This window comes from Thermobia domestica, chromosome 1, assembly GCF_964235325.1.
Source record: "Thermobia domestica chromosome 1, izTheDome1.hap1.1, whole genome shotgun sequence".
In the NCBI taxonomy this organism is placed as follows: Eukaryota; Metazoa; Arthropoda; class Insecta; order Zygentoma; family Lepismatidae; genus Thermobia; species Thermobia domestica.
Window position 1 is genome coordinate 64,698,700 of NC_137454.1, and position 26,758 is coordinate 64,725,457.

General features: G+C 35.6%; 1 protein-coding gene across 1 annotated transcript; it reads left to right on the plus strand.

The window, feature by feature from the left end:
* Positions 1-550: 550 nt before the first annotated feature.
* On the plus strand, positions 551-26,016 carry LOC145685594 (tetratricopeptide repeat protein 32-like). Its single transcript, XM_081757985.1, has 3 exons — positions 551-879; positions 10,512-10,669; positions 22,622-26,016. The coding sequence occupies exons 1-3, from the start codon at positions 758-760 to the stop codon at positions 22,750-22,752; spliced, it is 411 nt and encodes a 136-aa protein (XP_081614111.1). The 5' UTR covers positions 551-757; the 3' UTR covers positions 22,753-26,016.
* The last annotated feature ends 742 nt before the right edge of the window (positions 26,017-26,758 follow it).

Consider the following 26,758-nt stretch of genomic DNA (forward strand, 5'->3'; position numbering starts at 1 on the left):
AGCGAAACAGATTGTGTGCAAAGATTCTAGTGGATGTTTCTAAATTCATAAAGTTTTCAAACTTGTATGATTGAAAGAAGACACTAAAGTATAAAATTATCAATATAAATTAGTTTATATTATAATAACTTTATTTTGTAATATTCTTGGGGCACCGCCGGTAGACCCGGTAGCCCACAAAATACGCCGCAGCCTTCTGTTTTTAAAATGAGGTGTCTACAAAGACGTTCACCTTTTGCTCCTACGCAAGAACTCTGTTGGTTGTAGATAAGGGTCACATGATGGAAAGGAATGGATCATGGACCCAATCCAAACAAAAAGTTGTGTATGGAGGCGACTCGTTTAATCTAAAACCGGAAAGTATTGTTATGATTTTGTCACGACTTCTTTTATGCCTTCAATAATAAAGAAATACATAACTGAGTCCGATATTTACGAGAAAAGAATATAGTTTATGCAATCAAAAAAATCTGTTGTTTACATTTAAAAGTTTTTCCAATAACTGGATAGCACTTTGAATAGTGTTATGTGATCAAATATACCGGCTCTGTTTTTATCCAATTCGAACATAATCTTTTCGTGATTTTTGAACAAAACTACGTGTTGGCAACTCTGCTCCGTTCGATTCTAGCAGAAAGCTAACATATGATGGCTAGAGATATACTGGTGTTGTGTTCGTAGTAATAATGGATGTTATTTTCTTGTAAAGAAAATCAAGGAGTGGGTTTTGTGTTGTTAAAATAGAGACAAGAAGATAATGGATGAACTGGAAAACTGTGTTAATATTGCTTCAAAAGCATATAAAAACAACGAATTTAAAGTGGCGGAGAAAGTGTACTCGCAATACTTGAGTTCTTCACTTCAAAATCGGAATATTTGGTAATTGGTTTTTATCAATAATTTTGGATGTTGTAAGCTCGCATACAGATTAAGAGTACGAGAGCAAATTTACATAATAGAGAAACATTTCTTCCTGGAAATAGTACTATTATGCCTTGTGTCAGTGATTTCAGTAGGTAACCCAAAAACCCCACCTTCAGAGCTGAGGAGTTTCCCCCGGCGCATATCTTCGATCATGTTCAACTTGAGTTACCAATATTTCCGTAACTTACTTAGACCCTCCATGTAATAAAAGTTCCCAGAGCGAAATCAAATCCACTGCCTTCTTTACTTGGCAGTGGATCCGAAATCGATTCATGGCAACAACCCAGTTACTAAAGGGAAAGTTTACGGATCCCACCACAAATAATAGTTTAAAAATTACATTTCTTTCATTAGTTGTCTTCTAATGCTGTGTAGTTATTTTCTTGGCAACGGTATTGATTAAGAATAGACCATCATAAAAATGGTAATTTTACGGTTAAAATATGAATGGATATCAAATAGGATTGTGTACAGTATTAAATTCCACTGGCGGAGGGATGAAGGAAACCAATATTTTATGTTTACTAGTGTAATGTTACAAGTGTTCTAGCTTAAGGAATCTTATACGATGTCAACTGTTTTTTGTTCACTATCCTATTTTTTGCGCGTACCCTCCGTCGCTGACGCGACTACTCCCTTTTGCACTCCTGCCTTGAATCTGTTAGCATTCTCGCTTTTAGTGGTCACCTAGCACAAGTTAAGAGTTTTTGTAAAATATGTCCGAATGCATGTTTATACGCGTAAGTTTTCAATCTACACCTCAACGGGTACTAAGTGGTTACTACAAGCTGTCTTTGCAATAAATCCATTGAAGGAAGAGCGAAATTGGAAGGACCGTGCGAGAGTGCATCCATATAGAGCAGGTGCGTGTGGGATGATGGGTACAGTAATAAAGGAAGGCTGTTGCGGAAAACATGCACCAACCTGGGCTAAGTGTTTACTACAAGGCAGATTTGCATTACAATTGCATGTCACGGCTCAAATCGACTGAGGGTAATGCAAGCGAAGCATATTTTTAATTCTTTTTTATGTTTATGGAAGTTTAAAGCAGTATGCGAATTTCCTTTTCGTAGTTTAATTTTGCCAATTCATCTTTATTACGGTCTATTGTAAAAATGAGATTCGGTTTTGCAAATAGGAGCCAAATATATACATATACGGAAAGAAATCTATATACCACTTAAGCTAAGTGTAAGGAAAAAAAGAAACATTGATGCATTATCTTTTGTAACGTAACATAATCTAAGCTACTCTACCCTCTGGGCATTTCTAAGCTGCCATGTGGTTCCCATTTGCAAAACTTAGCCGCCTAAAAAATTATGACTGGCCCTAACTCATTTTTTTTCTGAAAAAAAAAAAATTGCAATAAGTTCAAAACTTCAAATGAAAATCCTAGAACTGGATGCTTGTCTGTGTAAATCGAACCTAACCAGAGTTTTTGTTAGGACCTCCTTTTGCTTGCAGATTAATTTTAAAGGTGATTCTGTCATAAAACATCTGCAAAGGGCGACATCACTCTTATGCTTGTACTATTCCCACCTAATACCTTAAAACTTGTATCCTATTAGCGACTTTCCACTTGTAGTAAGTATAAATGAAACTGAAGGAGTCACCACAAAGATGGCAATGAAAGGTTCGTTGCAAAAATCGGCAGTTTACGTCAAAAGCTTATATTATATAAGTGACTTTCCATTTTTAATAACTATGCGTGCACGAAAGAATGTGTGCATTTGTATTTGTATTTATTTGCATCCTTTTGATTATACAGAGTATAATAATAGACCAATTCCATTTCAAATCGTTCACCCAAAACAAAATTGGTCCCCATCATACTCTTCTTTCTCTCTTTCTTTCTTTTTTTAAATATATATATGGGATCTACATGCAATATTATTAGACCCGTATTTTTTCTTTTTGCTTAACAAAATTTCTCCTTCGATATACAGCCTTCCAAAATGGCTGCCCTCCTCTCGGATTGCCCGAAAAATTGAAAAACATGGCAAATTAAAGATTTTATTGTAGAGAAACGAATGTACTTAGTTACATAATCGCAATCGTAGGAAGAATATAAAGTAATGTGTTTCGGTGGAGGGGCAAAATTTGTCTGTTGGTCCAATAGGAATCGCGCAATTCATTCGCAATGTTGCCAGATTTGGTGAAAATAGTGCTAACTTCAAGCGTTTTTGTTTCTGTCCCCACGAGTCATTTCAACCATTTGCTGCTAGCATCGAAATCTGCTCGATAAGGTCTCTTAAAACTGTAAAGGACTTACGTTTCTGATTATTACACCCTACGTTATAGTATGATGAAAAGCTGAAAATTTCATTAAGACGCCATACTTGACCGCCATTTTCTCAAAAACCCCACGATTTAAAAATCTGAATTTTTTACAACTATTGGAAAAATACCTAAGTATTTAATATCCGTTAACCGTTCATGCGACTGCAGTCTCTAACGTTCGCAATTAATTACTGAAATTTCGATTTTTGTACTTGGAATGTAAATATTTCTTATGTGCATTTGCGTCCTGTACACAAGGCGATTTGAAAGGCAATATGAAAATTTTGAGAGTTGAATCCTGACATCAAATCAAGTAGAAAAGTTCCTATAAACATTGGTCGAATTCCGATTCGTTGTCGAGTTACAGGATTTCCGATTCGGGACCCAAAATCGGCTCGCGACAATGATAAATGAAAAATATATATATTTCGCGTTAAATCAGAAACTATGCATTAAAGTTATGATGAAATTCAGATAGTTGATTTATATCAATATGTTAATTTTTACGTGGATAAGGGCGATGCGATTCGGTTGGCAGTGTTACCAACTTGGTAGAAATTTTATTTGTTTCCAATTGTCACTACGTGATTTTTATTTGATATTTGGTATTCATTAATGATTGTAAATATCACATGAAGCAGAATTTTCCTTACATCACCACATTTTTCGAAAACTTACATTATTTCATTAAAAGGTTTTATCTCTAGTGTTATTGATAGTTTGCAACATTGAGTGTGAATTTCATTTGATGTCAATAGTAAAACCAAAGTGTCGATAAAAACTATGTCTGTGTAAGTTGTAATAATAACAGTAATAATAATAATAATAATAAGAAGAAGAAAATTTCTCTTTTTATTATTGCAGAATTTCTCGTAACTCTACGCATCAAGTTCGAACTTGTTCAAGAACGAAGTGATATCTGCTTGGCAAGTTGTAACGTGTCTGCTGCAACCGCGAAACAGTTCGTTACGTGATTCGGTGTCGTGAACATCGTCCTAGTGTTATCTGGAAGCATGAAAATTGGTTTCACTGGTAACATGACATGGTAGTACACCAATTACAGTGTTTGTGTGAATAACAATGGAGAAGTCCTGTTACACTAAGGACCGTTGATTATGCTAAAATACATCCTACATGTACAAAAAGAATTGTCGACAAAAATGTTATCTTGCGGTAAAATATATGGATTGCGTACGGCGTGTCTGCTCTAACGTACTGTTAGGGAAAGATGATTATTTGTTTCCTGTACAAAAGGCGATTTGAAAGGCAGTATGAAAAATTTTGAGAGATGAATTCTTCGCCGTAGTGTAGGTTTCACCGATGACGGCCGTTTTAATAGCGACGCATTCATGTTTAGTACGTTAACTGTCTGCTTAAGAGTTTCCAAATCTTCATTCAAAAGAACAAATTCTTCATCTTGCTGGTGCATAATTTCGTCTTTACACTTTCTATCTTAGTCATCAATATCACACACACATTCACGTTCTTCACGGTAAATATTCAAAGCACCCTTTACACAAATAATCAACACGTTGCAACTTGCCAAGCAAATATCACTTCGCTTCTTGAACAAGTACGAACTTGATGCGTAGAGTTACGAGAAATTCTGCAATAATAAAAAGAGAAATTTTCTTATTATTATTATTGTTATTATTACAACTTGCACAGACAGTTTTTATTCGACACTGGTTTTACTAATGATGGTAAACATCAAGTGAAATTCACACTCAATGTTGCAAACTATCAATAACATTAGACATAAAACCTTTTAATGAAATATATGTAATTTTCGAAAACTGTGGTGATGTGGGGAAAATTCTGCTTCATGTGATGTTTACAATCATTAATGAATATCAAATATCAAATAAAAATCACGTAGTGGCACTGGAAACAAATAGAAGTTCTATCAAGTTGGCAACACTGCCAACCGAATCGCTCGCCCTTACCCACGTAAAAATCATCATATTGATACAAATCAACTTTCTGAATTTCATCATAACTTTAACGCATAGTTTCTGATTTAACACGAAATTTATACAGGGCGTCCCAAAAGTAATGGTAAGAAATGAAACAGATTCCTTCCACCAGAACAAGTAAAAAAGTTTATATGACCTATAGTCCGGAAGTGGACAGGGGCAGAGCTAAATAGCTTTGAATGTGGGGGAAAGGAACTTCTCACTTAGGGAGAGGAACTTGCCGATTTACAAAACCACATTGAAGATGCGTGTGTACAGTTTCGGAACATACTGGGAGTGATGGAATACATTCGAAACTCTCGATTAGCAACGTTGCATAGACGCTGGAGGACGGCACTTTGAATATCTGTAGGTGCCTTTATTGTTAGCACGTATGACCTGGTAGTTTGTAGTGCTACTCTGTGTAAGATACTACGTTACAAATAAAGTACGCCGTTGTGTATTATGCCTATTATTTCATTAAACTACACGACTAGTTATGCTTGTTCTTATTTCTAGCCTGTATCTGCAAGTTTTTATCTGGTATACCACTTTCCATTGCCACCAGATATTATGCATCCATGCTAAGTGGTCTTTGCTTTGACTCCCATTGTATAATAGCCTCACTCTAAAGACAGCCACTTGCTCAAAAAGGGATGCCACTTCCGTATGCAGTTTCTTTTCATACTGTCATGTTTAGTTTTTCTTTCCGTTGAAAAGTAACTAAGAGGCAATAAAGTGAACCCAAACTGTTGCCAAATCTTTGTCAATGATCCTTTTGCTTTGACACAACCTCACCCACGCACACTGTTAGACACATGGATGGAAGAAAAAAAGAGGGGGAGAGGGAAAGGAAGGAACTACGTATGGCATTGTTTTAGCTTTTTCTTCTTCCGAAGGGTTTACAAGCTTTATGACGGCTTCTTTGTACTAAATTCGAAGTCTCCCGACTGGCTATCGTCTGGGCGCGCTTTCTATACATGTGCGTCCAGTTGTGCTACGGATAACAACCTGCCGTACACACATTAGGTGAATCCGTAAATGACGTATGGAGAATCTCTGGTGCAGTTATGTAACATACGTTTAATATGTCAAGTCAAGATGTTCTTTATGTATTTATGAACTGACTTCCTAGCTCCTATCATTATTCCGCTGGCAGGTGTGAAGTTCTTTTCCCCATACATACGAAGCTGTCTAGCTCCGCCCCTGTCCACTTCCGGACTATAGGTCATATAAACTTTTTTTCCTGTTTTGGTTCCAGGAATCTGTGGTTTCAGTTTTTACCATTATTTTTGGGACACCCTGTATTTACCATTGTCGCGAGCGGATTTTGGGTCCCGAGTTGGAAATTCTGTAACTCGAAAACGAAGCGGAATTCGACCAATGTTCATAGGAACTTTTCTCTTTGATTTGATGTCAGGATTCAACTCTCAAAATTTTCATACTGCCTTTCAAATCGCCTTATGTACAGGACGTAAATGTCCATAGGAAATATTTACATTCCAAGTACAAAAATCGAAATTTCAGTAATTAATTGCGAACGTTAGAGACTATAGCCGCATGAACGGTTAACGGGTATTAAATACTTAGGTACTTCTCCAATATTTGAAAAAAAAAGTGGGGTTTTTGAGAAAATGGCGGCCGAACATGGCGTCTTAATGAAATTTTCAGCTTTTCATCATACTATAACGTAGGATGTAATAATCAGAAACGTAAGTCCTTTACGTTTTCAAGAGACCTTAGGGAGAAGATTACGATGCTAGAAGCAGATGGTTGATATGACTCGTGAGGACAGAAACAAAAATGTTTGAAGTTAGCAAAGTTGGCAACATTAGAGTGAATTGCGCGATTCGTATTGGATCAACAGACGAATTTTGCTCCTCCACTGATATATATTACTTTATGTTCTTTCTACTATTGCAATTATATACTAACTGCACTCGTTTCTCTACTATAAAATTTTTAATTTACATGTTTTTCAGATGAGGGTAGCCATTTTGGAAGGCTGTATATCGAAGGAGAATTTTTTTCTGCGAAAAGAAAAAAATACGGGTCTAATAACTTTGATGTAGTTTCTCATTTTAAAAAGTAAACTAAATCTGAGACAGTCATGTGAATCAGCCTGGACGATTTGAAATGGGATCACTCTATAGGACTTGTCATGAAGTCGGTATAATAGGTATTAGGCATTAAAAACTTGGAAAATACGCACTTAAAATTTTAAAAAATAAGCAGTAAAATAGGCACTAAAATGTAACTCGAAATAATGAACATAAATACTCAATACAATTAAGAAATAAATTCAAGTCACAGATAGGGTTCAAAGAATATAAAAAAAAACCTACCTGTTTGTTAATATCTTCTTGCTGTATATATAAAAACGAAGATTGATAAGTATTACATGTATATTTGGTAAATATATTCTCTACAACACTTTATCACTACACATAACAGTCCAAATTTTATACACTTTAGCAGTACACAACAGTCCAATCTTTTACAGCACTCTATCAGCACACATAGCTGTCCAAAATTTTGCGACATCTTATCACTACAAACAGCACTTACACTTCTTGGAAGAGAGAGAATCCTTTCTTGAAATACTAAATTATATATTTTCTCCCAATAAAGTCTTATTTTGAACAAAATGCATAGAATAGGCAACATTAGGCACTAAAGCAATTATTTAAGCAGGAATGGGCGAAATAGGCAAAATAAAATTGCCTTAAATCGAAACTATAACTCCCCATATAAGCTTTAAAATGTTATATTTGATCATATCTTTAATATTAAAAAATAGGCATTTTGCCTAACTTCCGGTCTCTAGCGAGTAGACTGCCGAAAGCAGTATTCGAAGCCTTGGTTTTGAGCCCTGAAGTAAAACTTCTTATCTAATTTTTTACGAATAGTTACATTAAAACTCATATTTAATTTATACTCAGTCGTCTGAGGTACACTCTTAGCTTAAACTTGATTTAAATTCACTGAGCAAAACAATATGCTTATCGTAAAAATTATTAACGTGTAACAGTCTCGCCAACTACTCACTTGGCTTCATCAAACACTGTCTATAAAAAGCAAAGCTTGTACAACGGAAGACAATATCCTCTTAGTTGTACATATACTGGTAGCTTTTAAAAGTGAAAAGTCACTAGTAAAATACGAGTTTGTGAGGCAATAGGGACCTATTTTTGTAAATATAGCCATGTCTGTAATCCTTCTCGTGAATTTCGACAGTACCGAAGCAGTGTAATATAATTTCGACTAGTGTAAATCGTTTTTAATAGGTATAGATATAATTAGCGAAAAAGAATCATTATTGAGCCCCATTGCAATGGGTGCTGCCTATTATTCTGAGATATATCACGTAAGTTTGCATTTATTTTTTTTCTTATGATTTAATTTTTATTTCCTTTGCTAGCAGAAAGTTTTATTCTGCCTAATTTCGGTGTCTTTGAACCTAACCTCCACATTTCAATATTGATTCTTATCGCGATCGATACCAAGGTCATCCCAACTAAGGCTGTAAACCACGCGTGTATCCAATGCAAAACCCAAATCTTGCCTGCTTGCGATCTAATCACATTATGATCGGTGTTAAGGACATATTTCCGATTTCCACTGTATACCAATTAAGAATGGTGTTACCAAGATTTAGAAAATTTATAGGTAGACTGTATTATATTGGAAAAGAAAAATCATTACCGATGGATTTTATTTACCTGTAAGTTAAGTAACAATGTACATATAACAACGAAAAGTAGGGGTCACTATCAGGTAATCAGACTCATTGCAAAACAGGGGCTGCGGTGGCTCAGTGGTAGAGCGTTCACCTCTGGTGCATGGGGTCCTTGGTTCTATCCCAGCTCGCGGCACGTAAGCTTAGTAGTGGACAAACACCGTGTTCGTGGGTTTTTCTCGGGGTTCTCCCGTTTCCTCCCACTTTCTTCATTCCACCATTTCATTCATTTCTCATCATCAGCGTCTCCTTTAGCCTAGCTGGCATAACCGTGAGACGTAAAACTTTCATTTCCATTGCAAAACAATATGTGTACTTCTACAGACGGCAACTGGCAACTTTGAAGTGCATAACAAGCAGAGTAGGGGGCCGCGGTGGCTCAGTGGTAGAGCGTTCACCTCTGGTGCATGGGGTCATGGGTTCAAACCCTGCTCCCGCCAAGTGAACTTTGTGGTGGACAAACACCGTGTGCGTGGGTTTTCTCGGGGTTCTCCCGTTTCCTCCCACTTTCTTCATTCCACCATTTCATTCATTTCTCATAATCACCGTCTCCTTTAGCCTAACCGGCATAACCGTGGGACATAAAACTCAAAGATTTCATTTCATTTTTTTACAAGCAGAGTAGGGTTATACTGAGAAACAGGCTTACTATGTAGATTTAAAAAAAAAGTTTTAAATATTGTATACAAGTTCGAAAGTTGAAAGGAATACTGAAACTCTTAACAATAGAGGAAAGTGTTCAGTAACTAGGAAAATATGCCTCTTGTAAAATTTTGCGGAGAGATTGGTCTGCTAAAAGAGCTTATATGCTAATATGATGAAGATATGACAGTAGTAACAAGAAGTGACCGGTTTTTTTTTTTTTTTTTTTTTTTTTTGTGGTATTGTGATACAAAACGAGAGAGAAATTGCAGGAGGTGGGTCGAAAAAAAATAGTCAATACAATAAGAAAATCGAACAAAACCAGAGGTAGTTGTAAGTACGAACAGCTTTAAATAGTGCCCGCTCCAAGCGTTCGTTCTTCGTGCATAATCACGAGAATTTGAATAGCTGTTTCACCTTAGCAATGATTTTTCTATCTGATCATTTTCTGTAGTCACACCAATTTTCCTCTCCAGTAATTTGAAATCCTGAAAATTTTCAAAAATTTGATCACAACTTTGTATTAAGAAACAAATTATGTTCAATATTGTTGTGCTAACATGTAATTTTGCTTACCTATCTATAATAGAATGAATTTATTACATGATTTAAGCGTATATTAAACTTCTTCTTAGTGCATATATTTCACAATAAAGAACTGATGACAATGCAATTAATGTAAGGAAACTATTTAAATTTTCCCTGTTGATTAGTTGACTTCGAACAATAGTAGTGCAATTAGGCTATGAATACTTATAGAAGAGTGTGATTGTTACAGAAGCCTCTATAAGATGTAAAAACTTGCGTTCTTAAAATATTTACTCTATTTGTCCGGAAGAAGTACGACTGTATTCGAAATAATTGGTTATTTTATTCTTTCAATATTTCTGAAACAAATGGATGGTAAGAAATTTTAAAGTCCAATATTTTAATAATTTATTTTACTTATACTGGGAACTTTTATATTTCAGCAATGACAACATAGCAGTTGCCTACAACAACCGTGGACATTCAAGATACATGCAAGTGGAGTTCCATGATGCGGTAGAAGATTACACTCAAGCTTTAAAATATAATCCAAATTTGGCAGCAGCGTATTACAATAGAGGAACTATCCATTATCGGTTAGGTGTGTATAAGTCCATAAGCAATGCTTTTAGCTTAATTAAGTATTATTTTGTTACGCAATTATATTTTAAACATTCATTTTACTTACATTTCATCAATGAAATAGTATATCCTCGCTGGAATTACCGGCCTCCAACCAGGTGCCTTCCTAAGTGGCGAAACATCTAGTAGATATATCCGAGGTAGACCAGCTCTGCTGCCTTGTAATAAGTAGTGGAATCGAATAAGACTAAGAGTAGAAAACGCTGACAGAAAAAAAAAATGTTCAAAAATCTCAGAAGAGTGCCTCGGAAGATAGAGAAAACAAATGATGGACGGTCTGAAGAAAGAAAGAAAGAAAGAAAAAAAAAAAAGACATGATAATTTTCCATCTGGAATTTAAAGACTGCTGGCAGCAGGAAAGTGCAGGAGATGGCATAATAATTATTGAAAAACGGAATTCCATACCAGTGATGACTCGGGACGAAAAACAGACAAGAAGGATTACACAATATTCTATTGTGGAACTCAGCAAAGAGCCAATCAATATATAACTACAAATGAAATAAGAGGATGTGTATCTAACACTCACCTTGCACCTCAGACTGTCTTTCCTATTAAGGTTTAACATCCATATCTTCGACCCCCTCTGTGTCGCTAAGATGAAGTCTAAAATTCACCTGAAAACCATCGTTGTTGTCTTTATCCTGTGACTGAGAAAATGTATCCAAGTATTCTGACCACGCACACTTTACAATTAAACACTAAACATTTAATCACTTGTTAGGAACTTGCATCTGCTTTCCATAAATTGTGGTTAATGTGTTTCCTCTGTCCACCTTAAAATAAATATTGAATTGTTTTGTGCTCACTTTAAATCATTGTACACTTACCATTTTTTCTTTTCTTAAATATATAACTTTTTAACTTTGTAAATACATATATTTCTCGAAACCTTGGAAACTTTTGTAAACTATACATACAAAGTTCCACTAATGTTAAGAGCTTGCATCTTTAATAAATAATTCCTATATTATTGCTTAAGAATACTGTCAGAAAAGAACAGAAGTTATTTTGTCAGTTAATTTTATGTTGTTATGACCCAGAGGGGACCGAAATATATATAGTGGAAGTTAAACCTTAATATTAAAGACAGCCCGAGGTGCAAGGTGAATTTTGATTCTGAATAATGTATCCTATAGCAAGCATTGGTAACCTAAGATAATGTCTATTAAACTATGTGCCTATTAATGAGAATAAGCGCGCGCTCAAGATAAAAGTTGATTGAGACACCTAACCATTATAATGATTCACCCATTCAAGAGAAAGAAAGTAAAATAAAATAAAATAAATAATAATAGTAAAGAAAAGAATCAAAAAGGGAACACAGACAAAACCCTCAAGTAAGACCTAATTATAATTGTAGGAGATTTTAATGGTGCCTAAGTGAGGGGAAGGGAGAAGTGAGCGAATTACACACCATATACGAAGAAAGTAATAACAATGGGAATTTACTGTGTCAGCTAGTAACCGAAAGAAGATTAACAATAAAAAGCACTTGCTTCCCATCTGGAAACGAGAAAACCCGAATGTAGTTTAGTAATATATAATATAGTATGTAAAACCAAAGGCATAGCTCCTCGAACATAAGTATCAGAAATCACAGAGATCCTAATTGTAACTCGGACCATTTTTTTTTCTTTTTTTTTTATTGAAAGTGAAAGTATGAGAGAAAACAAAAACAACACAACGAGTAAGCAAAACAAGAAGAATTAAATGAAAAATTCAAGAACGGGGAACAAAAAGAAAGCAGATGACAATATCAGGGGAGCAAAACAAAACCAAAATCAATAGCTAAACTAGCTAGGAAAAGAAAATAGAAAACTGCGGAAGAAATAATAGGAAATAATAAAAATAACGAAACATCTTAGTACTGGTTGAAGTGAAGAAAGTAAAAATGCTATAAAAGACAAGCAAGAAACGAGATTGGAAAATGTTACAAAAAGAAACTACAATTAATGGTGAAATGCGAAGAAAAGGGTATAGTTACTAGCATTAAAAAAAAAAAAAAAAAAAAAAAACAGCAAAGTATTCGCAGCAATAAAGTAAATACGGACAAATAATAGGAGACCAATATAGCAAATTGGAAAGATGGATGGAATATTATTTACGGCAATTAGAAAAACAAGAGGAGGATATGGTCAGAAGTCTTTAGATACCCTTTTATTGAGATAAATGAGAGACAAATGTGAATCTGTTAATGGGAGATGGTAGTAGAGATGTGGGGAGGGGAGGGGGACGCAGCTTGAGTACATAGTGACCATTGTTGTCACCTTGAACGCAAGTTCAAATTTCAGAAAGCATGTCGCATATTAAGTAACTTCAGCGTGAGTTCAGGGATATAAAGGTGTAGTTGCTTCTTTCATATCTTGTATAGTTTGCACGTTATGAGCACTTAACAATAACAGACGGCACTCAGACAGACATCCAGTACCACATAACACGGTCGCATACGTGATCAGGGCACATAGTGGGCGACAAAAGATTGCCACCAAGGAGGAGACTGCAACGGCGGTTCTAACATGGTTTGTGAAGAATCCCAAACGTAGAATTTGCCTCTCACTGGTAATTAAGTGGTATGAGTTAATTCTCCATTGTCCGAATATCCATACCAATCGCTGGTCCTTGTAAGTTGCACATGCAGTATAAACTAAATAAGAATGACCTAGATCGATGGGTAGAGTTCTGCATGTGGTCTACCAACCAATACAAACTCGTGATTTCTCGTTTACATGTCGTATATTGTTCAACGATGAGGCATATTTCCGTTTGAATGGGGAGGTCAACTTGAATTATTTTCGGTACTGGTGTGACAGTAATCCTAACTTTAATGCGAGTAAGGAACATAGTTCTGCAGAGGTAGTGGTATGGTGTAGCATATGGAACACCCGGATTGACCCATATTCATCGACACTAATTGCTTTACACTCATACAAGAACATTGTTTTCTTCCCTTCTGAACCCAGACAGCTCTCCATATTTTCAACACGATAGTGCCTCTCTTCACTAATGCGTTGGTGCGGATCAGTGGCTCGATTCATAACTCTCGGAAAAGTGGATTGGGACCCATAGAATGGCCGCCCAGATCACCTGACCTCATATCCCTTGATTTATATCTGTGGAGCCTTCTGAAACAGATGATGTTTGCTAAGAAACTCCACTACATAAAGCACCTACAGGAAGACATTCAGCACGCATTTTGACTGCATTTTATAGGTCATTTTCTGCATGTGCAATCGAAGTGAATACGACGACTACGGTTGTGCATTAGACGGGATAGCCACCATATAGAACGTTCTGTAGTGGTAGGTGATTTTCAAACTTTTAGTGTTCATAGCATGCAAACCATAAAAGATATGAAAGAAACAATTACACCTTTGAATTTCTGAGCTCTTGCCTTTGTTACTTAATATGCAAGAAGCCTCCTAGCAAATTGAAATTTCGAACTTGCGTACAATATGTTGGCAATGGTTGCCATGAAGCCTACACGTTGCCCCACCTCCCCACTAACAGATTTCACATTTTCCTCATTGGTTTCGAAATAAAAAAGGTGTCCAAAGACTTTTGACTCATCCTGACCATAAAGTGTAAGAACAGAGGAAACAACAGTAGAAGCTGTAGGAGATATGAAATGCTATGATCATGAGTTATTCGTTTTTGTGACATCTGTATTATTTATTTATTTTTTAAAAGTATTTTAATTCATTTACTTTATCATGTTGGTAAATATTTCGATTTTGTAAGTTGGATTATCAAGTTCTGAGAAGAAATACAATAAGAAGTTTTTATTTTCTAGTCAATTTGACCATTAGATCACAAGATGACAATAAATTAGTTTCATGAGAAATAAAATACATTTGTGCATGTCAAATTTCTTGAATTAGGATTTATATCTTCGTTTAAATTATTAATTAATGCTCAAAGGTTTCAGGAGACACGTCAGTAAACTTTTAACTTTCAGGTGAGGTGCGTGTATACTCAATTTGTTTCTTGAAAATCAAGCAAAACTGTGAATAGAATTTCTTCGTCACTACGAGCGAGTTTTGTTTGTATGGATATGGAGATATGTAATTGCGTTGCTAAGCGTGATATTCCAAAGGAGTTTCCTTAAGGTCCTTCCTAATCAGTGGTAGTGAATAATTTATTAGATCCAATACATTCAATGTATTAAAATTTCACGATTAAATTCACTTCTACGTTACCTATTAGGATATCTTATTATAATTAAATTTTCATTAGAATAAAAATTTAGTTTATTCATATATACTTCTCAAAACGCACTGCAAGACGATTTACAGATTATTATTTACAGTATGTAGATATAAATCCTTATTTGATATTCAATTACATATATTCCGACTATGATTATGAAGCGATAAAATAATGAATTAAGTGAGATGTAAAATACACAAAAGTGTCTAACATAATTGTATATACTTAAATAAACAATGATGATTAATGTAAAGATAATAATACCATTAATTATAGTATTTTTATGTATTACGCTGCGCCAAATAATTAATAAATGGAAAACGAATATTGCACTATCAGATATCTATATTTCATATTAAATTTTCATGTCAAATGGAATTATTATATAATGCGACATCATATTACATATTGAAATACATAGAAGAGACATCTAATTTGCCAAGGCTACAATTTAAAATTCATATTACGATTTCGTTACAGTTTGATGCATTATATAAGGCCTTATAATTTACCGATTCATTTGATTATTTGTAAACTTATTCCATTACATTTTGGCGAACTTGATTCACCAAACTATACCTTTTAAATACTATCACGAGATGTGCTGTATTCGTTATTTAACAAGGGGCCGAGGTGGCTCAATGGTAGAGCGTTCACCTCTGGCGCTTGGGGTCCCTGGTTCGATTCCAGCTCGCGCCAAGTGAACTTTATGGTGGACAAACACCATGTGCGTGAGTTTCCTCAGAGTTCTCCCGTTTCCTGCCACTTTCTTCATTTCAACATTTCATTCATTTCTCATCATCACTGTCTCCTTTAGCCTAGCCGGCGTAACCGTGGGACGTAAAACTCAGATTTCATTTTCGTTATTTAACAAGGTGGAGTCAAATTATAAATAAATGATAAAAGAAACTTTTACGTAGAACGTTTACATGCTAAATTGATTGAATTTAATAGCTATTGTATATACTTAGTATTTCGAGTTCTATTTAAAGAGGAAATTCTTAATTAATATAGAAGCACTAGTATTGTGATAATATGCATTTCACAGGACTGTGACGAAGCTACCCGGACACTGAATATAAAAATGCATTTGGAAATATCTTGAGGAAATTCCCAAATGATATGTTAGATGATAACATTATGCCTGATTTGGACAATCCGGCGTATAATGTATAATGTATGATAAGATGACAGAGCCAAGAATGAAAAGATACATTTATATTCTGGAACGCATATGAGAAGAACATGTGCCAGAAGCTTGAAAGAATATAATTCATAAAAAGGGAGACCAAACAGAGTGTGTAAATTACAGACCCATAGTGTTAAATATCATATACAAAATAAAAGTACAGTGAAACCTCTGAATAACGGACACCAATGAGATATGAATTTTTGTTCGTTACTGACAAGGGAACCTCCCGAAAATGATAGTTACAGTGAAAGATATGGCCTATGCCAATTGAAAGAGCTGTAACAGAGATGAGCATTCCCAAAAAATTAGCTGCCCATAGCAATAGGTTCAAGAAATATAAGGGGTGGAAATTCGGGAAACAGCAAGGTTGGACAAGGGGGGAAAGTGCAAATTCCGCAAAAAAGGGGGGAACACGGCAAAATACAATGCTGGCAAGTGATGTATAGAAAGAGACTTGCCACAATAGGGAACAAATGGAGGCCACCAGTAGGGTTAACAGTGTTGCCAACTGCAATGAAAACTACATGTTTTGCAAAGAGTACTATATGAATTGATTGCAATATTCAGTGTCATGTAGAACATAAGATATGACGTGTATAATCAGTGGTACAATCTAACAAAAGAATCTAACGAAAGAAAAAACAGAAGTACGAAAAATACGGAAAAGACGAAGTTAGCTATAATGCGCTACATTTGATCACGAGCTGTGCATATTAGAATGAACAAAACAAGAAGCACCGACTATGCAGGAAACCGACTTACCTAGAGTCGAAAAGAGAAACGAGTTCCAAAGTTGGCAGCACTGGTCATGAACATCCAGACAAGTCTAATATAGTTAGGCCACTCGCTTCACAAAAAGAAAATTCCGGCAACAGGCATCACTCGGAATGCATCAATGCTAGAGTGATTGAGGCAATGCCAAGTCGGGGAACATGAAATGGTTGGGTTGAACCAACAACCTATAATAGAAGTAAACATTATGTCATGTTTGGGTCGTATGTGGGAATATACAGGGTGTCCCACTAAACTTTGTGACCTGAAAGATTTGAGAAACGAACAAAAATGTGACGGATCCCGTTGTGCAGGAATGTACCAATGTCAGGGGATGATAAAAGTCTGTGAGAAGCAAGTGCCCCCAGGATCCCCGCCATAGGGCCCCAGGAGCCAACTTCAAACTTTCAAATGGCAACAGGGACCGAGTGGTAGCTCTCTCGATAAATCATGGAATGTGCAACGACACATATAGGAAACATTTCCTATATGAAGCATGTTTTTCAAAATGGCCGCCACAAATATATGTTGTGTCTTAACATGGCATCGAACATTGTGATCTCAAATTGCTGCGAAGCGAAAAGAGATGTTGCAAATCCAATTGCACAGGAATGTACTCATGTCGAGGGCCAAGAAAACTTTGTAAGAAGCAAGTCCCCAGGGTCCCCATCATAAGGCTCGAGGGGTTAACCGCAACATTTCAAATGGGAACAGGGGGCGGATGATATTTCTCTGGATAGATACAACAACGCCTATAAGAAACATTTGCCATATGAAGCACGGGTTTCAAAATGGCCGCCAAAAATGCACGTTGTTCTTGTCACCGAGCAGATATTTTTGGCGGCCATTTTGAAATCCCATATAGTAAATATTTCTGATATGCGTTGTTGCATATTCCATGATTTATCGAAAGAAATATAACTCGACCGATGGTGTTATTTGAAAGTTTGAAGTTGGCCCCTGGGACCCTATGATGGGGGACTTGCGGGCACTTGCGTCTCACAGAAGTTTCTCGCCCGCTGACATGGGTACATTCCTGCACAACTGGTTGTGTCACATTTTTTTTCGCTTTGAAACTATTTCAGTCGCAAAGTTAGGTGGGACACTCTGGATACATCATATAGGCGGTGATAGTACTGCAGACAGCAATACACAGCAGATCAAGCCTTTGATTATGTTTGCTTTCTACTGGTGTGGATATGTGATAGAAAGACCATCAAAGGTTCCGACACCTCTAGATTACTGTTTCGAGACATTCACAGGCGATCATTGTATCATGTATGACGGATTGGCAGTATTCCGCTGTGCTCACTGCAAATGTATCTTCTGTTTGGACCGTTGTCTCATCGAACAATTGCACTTACAATGTGGATGAGCATGTACAAATGATGCGAAGGCTAATGCCTCTTGCCGGAATTTTCTTTTTGTGAAGCGAGTGGCCTAACTATATTAGAATTGTCTGGATTTTCATGGCCAGTGCTGCCAACTTTGGAACTCGTTTTTCTTTTCGACTCTAGGTACGTCGGTTTCCTGCATAGTTGGTGCTTCTTGTTTTGTTCATTCTAATATGCACAGCTCGTGATCAAATGTGGCGCATTATGCCAACTCCGTCTTTTACGTATTTTTCGAACTTCTGTTTTTTTCTATTCTCTTTTGTTAGATTGTACCACTGATTATACACGTCATATCTTATGTTCTACACGACACTAAATATTGCACTCACTACATATAGTGCTCTTTGCAAAACATGTAGTTTTCATTGCAGTTGGCAACACTGTTAACCCCACTGGTGGCCTTCATTTGTTCCCTATTGTGGCAAGTCTCTTTCTATACATCACTTCTCAGCATTGTATTTTGCCGTGCTCTTTTTTTTTTTTTTTTTTTTTTTTTTTCGGAATTTGCACTTTTCTCCCTTGTCCAACCTTGCTGTTTCCCGAACTTCCACCCCTTATATTTCTTGAACCTATTGCTATGGGCAGCTAATTTTTTGAGAATGCTCATCTCTGTTACAGCTCTTTCAATTGGCATAGGCCATATCTTTCACTGCAACTATCATTTTCGGAAGGTTCCCTTGTGAGAGGTCACAGAAATTTAATTTCTTACAAGGGTAATTGTATGCAGTAATATACAGTAAATACATTATGTATGAGCGTAAATACGAAACTTCAACATGAAAATACTCTATTTAGTACTATTTGAATTACTGGGAGGGATGAAGGAGAAATTCATTTCTGTTAATTATTATTATTGCTGGGGAATGTGTAATATATCCGTATACTGCAACCGGCTAAACTCTTTTGTTTACCGAAAAAGACATGCTTTTTCCTCTATAAGGGTAATAAAAAATGTTGCTTTTCCAAAAAAAGTAAGAGAGGAAACATTGGTCGTTGAAAATGTTATTGTAAAAGAAACAATGCTTATTTTGTTAGCTATGAAATTGTTGGGAAAGATACAAGGCCCAGAGAAAAAAGGACTAAATTTGTTAGGGAAGGGAAGATCTTTCGCATAGAATTCTTAGCCATACAACTGACCCTGCATGAGTGTTATTGGAAGATTTTCTAGAATTTCCACCAGGAAACAGTTTATTGTGGTCAGAAAAAAAAAGAAAGAAAAAAGAAATTAAGTCCAGCTTGAAGGTGTTCTGTTTGATGGTTCACCAGGTCTAGACTCATGATACGTACACTTGTGGGGAAAAGACTTTTCTGTCTACTGTAATATATCACAGAACCTAGAATAATTCCTGTCCGTTATCAGGAGGTTATTGAAACATTCGGGAGAAAAAAGGACTGTCGACGTCCGTACCTGGGAGTGTCTATTAAAGGGAGGGTTTTATTCCGTAAGAGAACATATATTTATCCCGGTACAAAAAATCTGTCCATATTATAGAGGTGTCCGTTAAGGGAGGTTTCACTGTATTATTAATGGGAGAGTGAGAAAACAGAGGCTGGTAGAAGTACAACTGCTCAGTTATTTGTGATAAGGCAAATAATTGCAAAATACTATAAACATTCAGTTATCTCCAAATTATGTCTGTTGACTATTAAAGAGCATTTGACAGCATAAACAGAAAAAAAAACAATGCATGAAAATAATAATTAATAAATAAAATTAACTCAAATGACAATGTAACAAATGCAAAAGTTTTTAAAAAAAATAAGAAGGTAACGTCCACGGTTATGCCCTTTAGGCTAAAGGAAACGGATGATTAATGAAGGTGAATAAATGATTATAAAAAGAATTGATGGGATGAAAATAAGGAAGGAAACGGGAGAACCCCAAGAAAATCCATTGACGCGATGCTGTCCACCACAAGCTCACATAGATTTTGATCGAATCAGGAACTCCTTGCGCCAGAGGTGAAATGCAAAAGTAAAAATAGAGAATGACTTAAGTAAAAAGTTCCAATATCATATTTGAGTTAAAAAAGCAGACGGACTATCGACCACACTTTTCATATTAGCACTACATGCAGCAGTACACAAAGTAGACAAAAAGTGGGTGACATCACAACATAGGCACGAACAGAAAAAGACCTAACGGAAACAATACAAGAAATTAGAAGATGAAGCGAATAAATTAAATTGAAAGACAATATTATCAAAACAAGATATGTATGATTACATGGAAGCCACACAAATAAATACAGAAGGAAGAAAATTCGAAAGAGTAAGTTCATTTATATATATAGGCATACTAATCAATGAATGAAAAATAAAAAAGATAAAGAAAATAATCTGTATAAATAAGAGCCTATAACGTAATATATGGTGCTAATAATAAAAAAGTAAATAAGTTCAAACTCACTATATATAAAATCCTAATTAGATCCATAACATACGAGGCGAAGATATTCGTATTGAAACAACAGATGTCGTACTGGTAGATAGGGAGAAGAGTGGTATGTAAAATTCATGGACTAGTAAAAGAAAGTTACAGCTGGAGAATGACGAAATTAAAGATAGTTAAACTCATGGAGTATCAAAGGTTAGGGTGGCTGAGCCACATATAAACAATGAACCATGTAACAAAAGATCTAAATCGACTAACAGTGAAGAAATGGTGGAAGACCTCGGAAAAGAGACAAGAATGGAGGCACATATGAAGGCCAAAGTCAACAGAAAGCTGTAGCGTCGAGTGGTAAGGTAAGGACACAATTGAAGACGTCAGTGCAAGAAGGAGACAGCTCCAATTTTACTTTTGGTTAAGGATTGAAACAAAATATTATTAGAAATCTATTTATTCAACTTTAGTCTCCAAACTTTTTGTAAAGATCATTTCTTTACAAAATGTTTGGAGGCTAAATGAAAATAAATTGCGTTTTAACAGTTTTGTTCTCAGTTGTGAATCAAATCCACAATTGGAGGTATTCCCTTCTTGCACCAACGTTTTCTATTTAATTCACTACTTAACATTATCGTGAACGTACAACTATGTTAATTGTGATCAATATTTTTCTCGATAAACAATTATAAATACATTTCGTAGGAGCATTACCATTCACTCTTAAATTATGAAAACAACGAATTGTCAAATGAAATGAACGAAGTGTGAAATGACTCAGTTACGTTAATCTCAATTAATAAAAAAACGAATTGTCAAATGAAATGAACGAAGTGTGAAATGACTCACTTAAGTCATTTTGTTAACATTACTATTTTAAAAGTAGTTATCGAAAATGACATTTTTCAAACACTTGTATTTATGAATTCCTTACTTATAACTTCAATCCTGAGTATATATATATATTTAAAAAAATTACTATTACATAGTAACGAAACTAAAACTTACACTTTGCAAAAGCACATTCAGGAATATTATCATTCTACTTACAGATTTCCGTAATTCCTGAAATTTTAGAATTCCAAGCTTTCGACTCTCCCCTGGAGTCTTCGTCATGGAGGTTAAAATCAGAAAGAAAAAGAACAGCAACATCAAGGAATAAAAAGGAACGGACTTACGAAGGGAAGAGCTTTGTTATCCTAGGCGTAACTTAAGAGTTTCGAAAGCGGAAAATCTGCTGTCAGGTTTATCTAAGCATTTAAAAGAAACGCAACATAGGGTAGAAGATTAAAATATATGTATATATATATATATATATATTTGGAGCTAGAAATGAAATAGAGAGACTGGTTTTTGAAAATTTATTTATTCATTTAAAAAAAATTAATTTAGACAAGAAATGGTTGATTGACGAATGGGAAGCGGTAATTACAATTTTCACAGCATTGGCATGACAATAAAAATAATAACATGAGTTGGTAACCTTCCAACAAGGAACAGGAATGGCGCACAAATTGACTCTGCCATTTTTTAATTCGCATCATCCTCACTTGGGGATCGCTGATGCACTTGACGTGTTTACCACACAGCTCTTCCCCATGGTAAGTCCGTTCCTTTTTATTCCTTGATGTTTCTGTTCTTTTTCTTCCTGTTTTTAACCTCCGTGACCAAGACTCCAGGGGTGAATCGATAGCTTGGAACTCGTAAAAGTTCAGGAAGTACAGAAATCTATAAGTAAAACAAAACTAACACTATTGAAAATTGATTGCAAGGACCTCAGGAAATCCTTGACAATCAGTCATTTCTTTCAGTGTTTTTTTTTGCTTTGAAGGTGGAAGGATATTTCTGTTATCGTTCTTCGTAGGATTGTAAAAATCCTATCTTAGAACACAAACATTGAAGCTTTGGCGAAGGTAAAGTAGCTTTTAGATTTTGAAGTGTCTTTTTGTCTCATTGTAGGGAGTGTTGATCAGGCTGTGTACGATATGAAAGAAGCAGTCAACTTGGATCCAGACAATGCAGATTTTCAGACGGGGCTTCAGAAAAGTGTTGAGCTTTCCAACAGAGAGCAACATCGAAATAATAAATAAGAACACCCATAATCACCTTTTAATACAGAACTCTGTAGTTATTAATATTTTAAATGTATATTCAATTCATTTTTACGTACTGTTCTGCTTGCGGCGTGACAACGTACAGCTGATAAGTATCGAACTTTTGTCATTTTTGTAGTAAAAATGATCAGAAAGTTGAAGATTATTTCCAACAAAAGGGACCATTAATTGAACGAACAGTGAAAGTATTGACATTTAAGTTTGTGTAATCTGCAAAATACCTCAGTTTAAGAGAGAGAAAACGAAATTACGTTAGGAAAAAGTCGGTCGTTTCCTCCATTTCTCAATAATATAGGTGTATAGAGGTTCGCCTCGTCTCGTAATTACACTAATTTAGAATTATATTACCTTAAGTTATGATGGTATTCTCCCTCTTATTGAAAACTCAATCAGAACAGCTTGTTGAGGAAATGACTGTGAACATGAGGCCTGTTTTCTTTATACTGATAACAGTTGTTATAAATTGTATGTTTCTTAATTGAGTTTACGTCAGCAATCAGGCTGCACGAGATACGGACCTATAGGAGGATCCCAACTAAAATGGCGTTAAGAGATGAGAAACATGATCAGTTTATTGAAATAAAACAGAACCTTTATATTACTTGATCGTACAATGTTAACTATGTATTCTAGTGGGATAATCCCTTCTTTTCAGTAATTAATATAGAGTAAATGATACTCTTATAGGACAGTTACTACAGTAAATTTAATATGGACATGCACCTACATTGAATTATTACCTACAGTCGGTTCCATTTAATGTGATAGCTTATCTTTGGAATTGTCCAGTAAGTTCGCTCATATACTTGTCCAAAACAGACATGGAAGGTGGTGAAACTACTTCTTGTATTTCTGTATGCGATTTTTCCACTTTAATTTCTTCACATTTTATCTGGGTTACATATCAGTCAGGGACCTCTCTCAACAATAGTGAAGCTCGTAGGATGGGTGCTTTTGAAATTGAAATTTCTAGTTTAATATCCCATTGTTAAGCCCTTCAGGTTCCATGGAGACGAATGGTTCACTCAAGTAAATGATTATGAAATAATTTGTGGAATGATAATGTGGGAGGAAAAAAGGAGAACCTCGAGAAGATACATGGACATGATGTCCACCAGAAACTCGTTTAGCAGGGAACCGAACGAGGGACCCATAGTACCAGAGGCAGCACTGTACCACTGAGCCACTCTATGGATGCTTTTTAGAGTCTGTTAATAGATATACCACCATTTATCCCGCATATACGCATATATCTCGTAACGATCTACTATGGTAGATGCTTGCATTCCATTTTTGATACTTGAAGTGTAGGAAACACATGTTATGTCCCAATCAGTACTTATGCGGAACTATAGAATGTATGATTGCTATGACAGAGTACAAACATTGTTACTTTTGTGAATATTAACTGCCAGCTAGTAGGAAAAGGACTACAACTGCTGAAATAAGTCGGTGCGACAATCAGATTTACATGAAAGATGGCAATGATTTTACTTTTATGTATGTATGTAACTATTAGAACATTAAGGATAAAACCTACTATTGAACCACTTCCGGAGTTTAAACCTATGAACACAAGCAACAGAAATGACCACTCGAGCCATGAGGCTGTAGGCATATCTATTGACAGCAGGCCGTACTTGCGTGCAATAACGTTCGAAACTGCACTCTTTTCAGGCATGAAAAGAAATTCCTTAGTACCTCAAATTGCCCACCTAGTAATGTTCCGTGTCATTTTTTTCTCCAACTTTTCGAGTGAGACCCTCGGTCACTCTTCTTCAGGGTACACGAGGCTTAAGCTGTTTTTTTTACATGATCTTCGCATTGTTTTTATACCTCAACAGTAGTTACTTACGAATGTTGCGTAAAATTTTATCGATACTCATGAACGCGTACCTTTTCCAACAGTTGTATACTGATCTTCCTAATAACCTAACCGACAATTAATTTACATCGCTGTGTGAACATTGAGGTATTGCAATGTATTTTACATACACTTGATAAGTTCCCCAGTACGTTGGCAACATTACTACTGCCTCGGTAAACTTTATCAAGGTATGGTTAGAAACTGTCTTCCAAAGATGTTCAATTATATTCTATAACAAGATGCTGTTGTAGGTACTGCCTACAATTCGTAAAAAATAATGTAGTGTTGTCAGTGCAATTAAAATCGGCCTCGTAGTTGTGTCAAAATTTTATTCGTTATTGATAACCTAAAATTAAGATTGCAACTTGCTAGAATTGAACATAGAGTTCAAACAACAGTGTACCCTTATATAAATTGTTCCAGTAACATACGAATTGATACACTTGATTTGATTACAATTATTATCAAAGTAAAGAAAATAACTTTTCTTCGCTATAAACTATTTATTTACAGTGAGAGATTTATTAGAGAAAAAACATTTTTCACGTCGTTCTACATATCTTACACAGTCACCAGCAAAACTACACAATTTTTGTCTTATTAATTTCGAAATGGATAAGATAAGCGAATCACTTGTAAGTATGTACTTAAAATTGTTTACAGCAAACCTTTCTTAGCGTACTTAATTCGTAAGCTTTTGAATAAAAAAGTTAAATAGAAATACGCATGTATGTTAAAGTTCGGACTTTTGTATTATATGTGCATAATTCCTCTAATCTGCATACGGCATGAGATGCGCAGTAATTTTAAGACATGGATAACTTTCTCTATAGAACAATATATATATAAACATATTAGAATTGTGTAATTTTTTAATCTTGCATGAGAAACAGGAATAGGATTTTAGACATCAATGAACGCTCATTGACAATTAAGAGACATGGCTAACCTTGTACCTATGTTTTTTTCCTTCATCTGCCGAAGAGTATCTTAACTTAGGTCGAAATATCGAATTAATGGAAGATTAGGTAGATTTGAGTTCAGCGTCCCTGTTAGCAGCGAGGCTATATAAGACGTGGACCTACGGCTTAACGTAGGATCCGAATCACATGAGCTCCCGCTGGGAATCGAACGAAGGTCTCTCACGCCAAAGGTGCGTACGCTATCCATAGGTACGATGAAGCTCAATTAATGGAAGAAGAGAGATACAAAGTAAGCCACGTTTTTTTAAGAATATGTACCCAATAGCTTCAATAAGTAGGTGCTCATTGACAATGGCTATAAGTCCATTTCTTAACATTCTTGTGGGAGGTAAAACTGAAAAGATTTAATTTTTTCTTCGTCTTGACATTCATATGCAGCTTTTATTATTTTTAAATAACGCTTAAAGTACAGGTTAAGATTTAAAAAAATGCATTTTACACATGCGTAGGATGTCAGGTAAGGTAGAATATACCTGATGCGACGGATACTGTTATCTTTTGACACTATTTTTTTTTTAAAGTTTCTGTGCCACCATTGTCTAGTAACAAGAGCTAAGTTGTCGGCAGTCATGTGTAGTAGAGACGTTATTAGAAGAGTAACTTGCATAAATTAGAATTTGCTTTGTTCTCCGGAACTAACTTGCTTGCGAGGGTAATCCCAAAAGTAAGTGCACTTTTTTTTCCTAGTAGTTTATTTTCAATAATGTTCACATCATTTTAAAACTTGTACTATATCTAGTTTTGTACATAATTGCTATTTCGGTCGATACGTTTGTGTAGGCGCTGTGACAGTTTTAGTATGCCCTGTGATACCAGCTTGCCGCCATGAATTCGAGGAAGCGCTAAACTTCATATTCACCAATTCGATGTCGCTGAAGCGCGTTTCGACCGAATGTTCTTTGATCTTACTAGTCACTGGTTTGCTCAACCTTCGCGACGGTCTCGCTCCTTTCTTCATCGTAAATTTCAGTACAACCGGCTGCCAATTCATGACTGAGCATCCCAGCAAGGCGCGCGTAGGCTTGTTTAGGAATGAAGGAAACAACAAATACAAAAGTTTCCATGATTCCAAAGCACTTTAGAGATGTTATACTTTTGAGATTACCCTCGTATATATATGAATGAATAACTT

Excerpts from the sequence above, each read along its gene's own strand:
- LOC145685594 (XM_081757985.1), top strand. The coding sequence starts at position 758 with ATGGATGAACTGGAAAACTGTGTTAATATTGCTTCAAAAGCATATAAA. Across the intron at positions 880-10,511 it reads CTTCAAAATCGGAATATTTG|CAATGACAACATAGCAGTTG; the intron begins GTAATTGGTTTT and ends TTTATATTTCAG. Across the intron at positions 10,670-22,621 it reads AACTATCCATTATCGGTTAG|GGAGTGTTGATCAGGCTGTG; the intron begins GTGTGTATAAGT and ends GTCTCATTGTAG.